Below are 8268 nucleotides of genomic sequence, written 5' to 3'. Positions count from 1 at the left end.
ACCTTTATTTTGGACGGTGGCCCAGAAAAGACCAGAAGAAGGCGAGAAATTGGTGAGATTGTAAATGTCTTCCTTGATCAAAACATGTTATTTTAACGCGTTTGGTGCTGCTGACTGTTTTAATTTAATACGATCATGGGACCTGTACTTGTATTTAAGTAAAAAACACTCACGTGAAGGTAAGAGAAGTTTAATGTTAGCACAGCCGTGTTTCCATCGGCTGTTAGCTAAGGTGTTAGCAGCTCTCATAACCTGCAGGTGACTTTTAGTGTCCGGGGTACAACACACTTTTATATGTTTTAGATATCAGTCTCAGAATTATTAGTTTAAAGTGGCATTTCTGAAGGTGACTGTGCCACAATGATTTTTATGCGATCCGAATCTAAATTCGGCTTTAGTGTCATTTATATTTATGATTACGTTTCATGCGTTTCACTGACGCAATGCACTTTAACCCACTTCTTCTTTTTTATTTTATTTTATTGTGGACAGCGGTAGATGAACCCAAACTGCTGACACGTCCCGTGTAATGTTAGTTCAGCACGTACAACTTGAGGCGCATACTGATTACTATGTAGGTATATTTATGTACAGTGAAATCTTTCATCCGGTACTCCAATGTTCAAATTCAAGCTGGAATTTGGCATTGTGGAAATCAATAAACGGGCATTTGCAGTGTTTTTTTTAGTAAAGGTTAATGTGTCTCTCATGTAAACTGATAAACTGCTAATGGCAAGCTAACGGAAGCTGTTTCTTGTGTCATCAGGGATCACAGGACAGGGGGGAACAATTAATTTTCCCAAGGGGCCACATGGGACTGGAGAATCACACCAATAACTTCATAAAGAGAAAGAATTAGTTATTGATATTAAGCAGAACTGAACTCAGCCTATTTGTAGAGTTACCTTTGCAGCAATCCCAGCTTCCCATGTGACCTCTTTTAGAAATGTAATTACTGTCTTTTACATGGGGGGGGGACACTAAAACCATTCTGCTAAGCGAATGACTTCTTTACAGTTTATTATAGGATGCTGAGTGGTTGTGTCCTACTCAATTCTGGTGAAACAGGCTTACTATGTGTTTTGCCTTGAGGTATTTGTGGGATTCATCCTTTTCAGCGTGCCATACCTGTTCAATTAGTAGCTGCCTTACTAATGCATGAATGTTTGAATTTCCACTGTAGAGTCACTCGTTTTCAGCGACCCAGACTTTAAGGAAGAAGACCCAAACTTCTTGTCCCGCAGTGAGCGCTATGACCAAGCCGTTAGAAAAAGTGCCCAAATGATCCTGAAGCTCAGAGAGTATGGTATTGCTGACCCAGAGGAGATCTACCACTATAAGAGGTATGTGGTAGAGGAATCAGCTCATAAAGCCAACTGTTAAAGTAAATGGGTTTGTTATTAAAGAACAGCCTGCAAATGTTTAAATCCACTCGTTTGTGTGTAGATGCTGTTCATTTGTAAAAGTAGAAGTGGGGAGGGGGGGCTTATCACACTCAGTGCATTTCAGCGTATACTCATAAAAAGGCTTAACGAAATGTTCTTATGAAGCAAATGATGTGAGGCTCAAAGGTGAAGTATCGTGTATGTGGTGTACGTTAATGTTACTACACCCCGACTGTACTTTGACAGTAATCAAATTATCCACCCACCTTCTCTGTCAGCTCGTGTGCGTTATGCAAAGCAACGAAAACCAATGTTTGTTCCCGAACAATAATCTCAAACAGTGTCACAGACCTTACATGAACGGCCCTAATATAGTTTTCTTAATTAACCTCCTAAGACCCGAACTCTTCCACGGCATGCATTTTTAATTTCTCTTTGGTATTTGGGCTGATTGGGACCTGATGAATGTAAAAACAAAGAATTACTAAAAAAAACATTTTTTACCACATTTTTGTTTCTGAGAAAAATGAGAGCCACTTATGAGGATATTTGTTTAAAATTTCGATAGAACAGTAGCAGTATAATGTCCTTGTAAGTGGATATCAGGCCCTTGTAGAGCAAATTTGAGTATTTTGGTCTAAATAACCCAAAATGTGATGTTCACATATGTGGACGCCAGGTCCTAGGAGGTTAAGAGCCCCCCTCCCCCCTCCAAATTGAACCCAATCAAGTAGATTTTTTTTTTTTAAAACCACTCTTGGCAACTAAGTCAACAACAAAAGCAGCTGGAGCAAAGTTCGCAAAAGATTAAAATTGTGTTAGAGGGCAGCAATCTGCCACGTATCGTGTGCTTTCTTCATGAGCTGTGTGCTTTTACTTAAACTCAATTCTTCAAAGCTCTACCATGCAGTGCAGCTTTACTTCCACTGTAAACTGCACATATTCATACAAATCCTTTGAGTTGTCAAGACACATGACCAGATTTATTAACAGTCAAAAATCCCCAAATGATCTGTAGCTCGTCACTGAGTTCTCACCCTGCATGTTTAGAGCTGAGCCCCACATTCTTCTGGTCCTCATATTACTGAAGACCATTGTCATATTTTGATGAGGAACAGTGAGCAGATGGGTTTGGAGTGTTTCAGGTTGAATGTCATATTTCTGCATGGAGATTGATCCACAATGAAAAGTGCAAAGAGCACAAGAGCAACTCTGTGCCTTTTTCTCAGAGGTGCATACACACAGAGCTCTGCAACATGACACGTTACCTGTTTATTTTAATTTTTAAATGTTTTAAAATTTCCCCACTACCACATAATGCATGCTGTACTGAAATGTCTGCCAAGATACAGCTTTTAATGGGGCTTTGGCTTGCAACATTGCATAACATACAGGGAAAAATGTTTCCACTTATTAAAAATGCAGATGGGTCAGGATCTGACTGTAAGCAAAGTTCTTTGTTCATTATCTACACAATCGCTGTAATAGTTTGTCATGTATTTCACTTGAGCTGTTGGATCTGTCTAGAGATCGTACAGATTTATCTGCACACAGTCCCCAGCAATTTCTAAGAGGGTTGCCCCATTTTAAAAAAACAAAAAACAAAACCAGATTTTACCAAGTTGCTCCACTTGGTAAAATCTGGCCAAACTGGTCACAGTCATTCTTGGATTTACTTATTTAAGACCCTTAGACACAACTTCATGATGCTGTGCTAAAATGCCTCAAATTCTCATCTTTTGAGAGTTTAATCTAAGTTATATTTTGGGGAAGACGAGACTATTTTGGGGTTGTTTTATTTTAGCAAAACTGGGAACTGTTGAACAGAGTGTCTCTCACTACTTGTATGTTTGACAGATCCAAACTTCTCACTATATAGGAAATAAACTTGATGTCATAAAATAATGCAGTCATCTAACATTAGAGTTGATGGTAAATCTGAGCTTGTATTCACCCAGTATGGTCAAAGGCAACATCCCAGAGGCTATGGGAATACATTTTGGGGTGTTCCTTCCAACCATGCACAGCCAGTGTGACTCTCAGCAAAAAAAGAAATGGTTGCCTCTGACAGAGTCCTTCCAGGTGGTGGGCACATATGCCCAAACTGAGATGGGTCACGGTCAGTCTTGGATTTAGCTTTTGACACAAATTAACTTAATTTTTGTGGAGTTCCTTAGACAAAACTTAATGATTCTGTGTTGAAACGCTTCAAATTTACAATTTTTATTTTTATTTTTCCCTAAAAAAGTTTAATAAATGATCTCTAAGGCCAGGCAAAATGCCATTTTAAGCAGGATGGGAAAAGTGTTTAACACCAAGAATACCTCTGATTTCTTGTATGTGTTTGACAGATCCAAACTTGATGTATGTAGAAAACTTCCAATTGGATGTAATCAAATTATCCGTGTCTAATATGTGAGTTAACATTGTCTGAACCACACTTGTGTACACTTCCCTTTACCCAGTATGGTCAAAGGCAACAATCAGGAGCCTTTGGGACTACACTTTGTCATGTTCATCCCATTCCTGCACAGCCAATGTGACCATCACCAAAAAAAGAAATGGTTGCCTTTGGCAGAGTCCTACCGGGTGATGGGCACGTATGCCCAAACTGAGATGGGTCACGGTCAGTCCTGGACTTGGCTTTGAACTTACTGAATGTTGATTAAGGCCCTTGGACAAAACTTTATCATCCTCTGCTGATAAATGATCAGGAGTCACATTTGAGCAAAAGAATAAAACCTTTAAAACCATAACTCTAATTTCTTGTATGTGTTTGACAGAAGCAAAATATTGAGAAAATCCAAAGTAGTTGCATGTGTGTCCTTATGATTGTGTTTGCAGTTTGCATGCTTTTCTAAACAACACGCTACATGTAGATCTATCCATGCTATTAGCGTAGCTTCAGTAGAAGTTCCCATTTAGACCCTAAATATTAAACTAGTTTTATGTCATCAACACTTTCCCATAAGCAGTTTCTAAGTCTACTTCCTTCCCACTAACTCTTTCATTCCCCTTTCTATCTTGATAATGCCCCAATTATGAAGCTTGTGTATATTTTGATTGCTCCCCTGATTTGCACTCTTTTCTATGCATGATTTAACAATTAAGACTGAATAACTGATCAGAGATGGCCTGTCTTTGTTTGGCCTGTGGATTTGAAATGATGGGAACTAGAAACATGAAACTAGTTCAGTTGTCTTTTTCATGAAGTCTTTAAAGAGTAAGAGAAGCAGCATTATAAGCTGCAGAAGTTTGTGGCTCACGAGTTCATAATGAGGCCTCTGAATGTCTCTTTGTAATCTGAGAAATTAGCAAATCTATGTGAGAGAGAATGTAGGCCAAGCAGCTATTGTTTGGTGGCTTTCTGTTAAAAAGCCCGGTGGATGTTATTTTGAATTTGTTTTGTTTATTTGTTTTGTTTATTTTTTTTCACGACACACTGAATCCTTTCAATGACTGGACTGTTTAATGTTCCTTCTCCTCTTTAGCCTGCAGGACACTCGAACCATGGGTTCCAAAAATCATTAAACAATTTTTGTCCATTGTAAATGATCTCAGGACCAAAGAAAGCACTATCCTTTTATTGTTTTGTTTTTGTAACTACAAAGTCATGTTAATAATTAAATGTTCCACTTTGGCTGCCCCATCCCAACTTGATTTCCCAACATGTGACTAGTATCATATTCAAAACGAGCATATAAATAACACTACCAGTTATCTCTTTAGACTTAATTAATATACATTCTGTCAGCGTTGTAACAAGCAGGTCCAGTTTACATCTATGTATCTGTTCAACTCCCCTAAACATTTTTGGTGGCTTTGAGTTGTTGCCAACTGAGCAACCCAAACTGAGAGTAGGCTAAAGTTCAAGTCTTGGTCATCCCTGTCAGTGGTCTGGGTAAATGTGTAGATCCAACTACTAAAGACAAACTTTTGGAAAATGGCATTTATGAAGTTTGAAGTTAGATTCTCACCACATGATCAAATCAGCAATTCCAATATGCATGTCATGCTGACAAATTGTTTTAATTTGTCTTTGTCACCTCTTTCTCTGCTGCTTGTGCACATGTCTTTTATTCTTGCATCACTATTTCAATTCCTGTAAATAATTCTTCCTGCGGATACAAAACTGCATCATTATCTTCTCATTCATCTCTGCTAACGTTGTCTTAAACTCTTCATAATCATTTCCACCATCTGCGTCCCTTCTCCTCGCCCTTTCTACATTACAACCTGCTTTTTTCCCCATTTCCCACTGCCTTGCGTGGCCAAGATGTGTGCACCCTGACAGGCCAGAGCCCCTGGATCTTCATCTCGGGATGTTCCTGCCCACACTACTCAACCAGGCCACTCCAGAGCAAATGGACCGTTTCTTCATGCCCGCCTGGACCCTAAAGATCATCGGCACCTACGCTCAGACTGAGATGGGCCACGGTAAAATGAAGTCCGAAACAGAGTAGGCCAGTTAGGAACACGATGCCATTTTTAATTTTATTGTCAATATTCCCACAAACTACTGAGTCATGTTGGTTGCAATTTAAAGTAAGAAAGAACTTAGTGCTGCTTTTTTTTTATTTTATTTTATCTATTTATTTGTTTATTTTACACATGGCATTCAACACTAGTTTATTATTCAAATATGTATATTCACCAACCAAAATATGCGCTGGTGTACAAGTGGTTTATTTAAAGACACTTCAAGGAATTTAGGTAAATTTAGTCAACTAGAGAACTGCTGCAAACAAAGTAAGAGTTAAACCACTGTGCTACTTTAAGGTTAGATGATGGTAAATGCACCCAGTATATCTCTAACAGTGGAAGTGTTTTGTTTGTTAAAGAGGAAAAAAAATCTTGAAACTAATGATTCATTTACATAACATCTGTGTCCACACTTGTCCAGTGGCCCCGTTTTCCTTTCAGAACTTAAAAAAAAAAATAAAAAATGTAACCACAGAGAAACATTGAGTAGTTTCTCACTGGCTGTTCTACTCCCTGGCCACCCCTCCTGTTCCACAGTAGCTCTTCTTATCTGGTTTGTGTTTTTGTTTTGTTTTCTTGTCTTCACTAATAATCTTTACTGTACTTTAACAACATGGGCTGTTATGTCTTTAACTAAAAACCAGTAAAATCCAGCTTAAACAGCATAGAACTGAATCATCTTAAAATTGTGATTGAAAATTAAGATCTGTCAAACACCTACAAGCTTCTCTCGGAGAGAAGTGGATTCAGCTATTTTACTTAAGTAAATTTATACTGGATACTCTTTAAGTCTCAAGGGCCAAATGTGCTGTCAATTTATTATAAGTTTAAACTTAGATTTTTTTCTATCTCTGATGCTAAAGTTGTGTTCTGTAAATGTAATTTTTAGTCTAGGCATGTTTGTTAACAGTAGTAGTAGTTTTGCATAAAAATCATCAGATCGACTGCTAATGTCTAACCAGCATTGTGATGCACTACTTTTGCTTTTTAACTGTGTTCTCTGCATGTGTGTCTGGTGGCCTTTTGACATATTGAATCACTCCAGGCACACACCTTAGAGGGCTGGAGACCACAGCCACATATGATCCAGCCACTCAAGAGTTTGTCTTGAACAGTCCCACTGTGAGCTCCATCAAGTGGTGGCCCGGAGGACGTAAGTGTTTTGACTCCGTTAGGTCTGGGGTTTCATCATGAATAGCGTTTGTGGGGTTTTCTTGTTTTGCTTTTAACCATTTCACCCTCTCTTTCTAGTTGGGAAAACCTCCAACCATGCCATAGTGTTAGCACAGCTTTACACTCTTGGAAACTGCCATGGTCTGCATGCTTTCATCGTACCCATCAGAGATATGAACACACATTTACCCCTGCCAGGTAACCACAGTCTGTGATGACTTTCTGAATGTGATATTTGTAAAGTAAGTCCTCATCATCTTTTCTGTCCATCTCACTTTTTCTCTTACTACCTTTGTTTGTCTTTCTCTCTCAGGTATTGTTGTTGGCGACATTGGCCCCAAGTTTGGCTTCAATGAGGTTGACAACGGCTTCCTGAAATTGGAGAACGTACGAATTCCACGGGAGAACATGCTGATGAAATACGCCAAGGTGAAATGAAAGTTTGTCTTTTTAACAGCAGTGATTCGCCATGAGTGGATTAATTTACCTCAGCTCTTTGTTTGTGATCTTTGGGAAGGGAATTGCTGATCTTGAAATTATACCCCGTTACTGCAGTAATGCAGTTATTGGTCATGTTTCAACCATTGTTTGTCCGTTTGCTCCTTGCAGATTATTTTATAATCAAGCGCCAATCTGTGCTAACAGTGGTGGTTTAACTGATGAGTGTCAGAAATTGTCCTCATTGGGATTACATTTGCAAATGCCTTGCAAGAATTACTCAAAAAATACTTATTGAATTTGGTAATATACATTGACACTTGGTGTTGTTGGTGGTTATATGGATACAGAATAAATACATTTCAAGTGGGGCTTCAATATGACTCTGTCCACCAGGTGGAGCCAGATGGAACCTATGTGAAACCACCAAGTACTAAGCTGACCTACGGCACCATGGTGTTCATCCGCTCCATGATTGTCGCCGAGTCAGCTCGAGCCCTTGCAAAGTCCTCCACCATTGCCATCCGCTACAGTGCCGTGCGTCACCAGTCTGAAATACGGCCAGGGTCAGTGGACAGTTGATTGCTGTCAATGCAAACATTTGCACAAACATCTCGTGACTCAAAAGTAGTGAGTAAAAACAAATTTGTAGTTGAGCTGAAATAAATCAAGTGAACAGGCTGAACGTTACACTAGTACTTTAAAGTACTTCACTCTACTAGTGGTTCCTAGTTTGCCCGAATATCAGCATAAAGGAAAAATGAATCCCAGCGGTATGTGATGTGAAGTA

General features: G+C 39.0%; 1 protein-coding gene across 1 annotated transcript in view; it reads left to right on the top strand.

The window, feature by feature from the left end:
• Positions 1 to 6: 6 nt before the first annotated feature.
• acox1 (acyl-CoA oxidase 1, palmitoyl) overlaps positions 7 to 8268 on the top strand; it is a 15137-nt gene continuing 6875 nt past the window's right edge. Inside the window, 7 exon segments of the mRNA XM_013911643.1 lie at positions 7 to 52; positions 1184 to 1343; positions 5662 to 5822; positions 6913 to 7020; positions 7119 to 7238; positions 7354 to 7469; positions 7875 to 8094. Of these exon segments, the coding sequence (XP_013767097.1) occupies positions 1282 to 1343; positions 5662 to 5822; positions 6913 to 7020; positions 7119 to 7238; positions 7354 to 7469; positions 7875 to 8094 (787 nt within the window). The 5' untranslated portion in view covers positions 7 to 52; positions 1184 to 1281.

This window comes from Pundamilia nyererei, unplaced genomic scaffold (assembly GCF_000239375.1).
Source record: "Pundamilia nyererei isolate P.nyererei 1_Seehausen unplaced genomic scaffold, PunNye1.0 scaffold00068, whole genome shotgun sequence".
NCBI classification, from domain to species: Eukaryota; Metazoa; Chordata; class Actinopteri; order Cichliformes; family Cichlidae; genus Pundamilia; species Pundamilia nyererei.
Note: the sequence above shows the minus strand (reverse complement) of the source record. Positions and strands in the feature narration are given on the sequence as shown.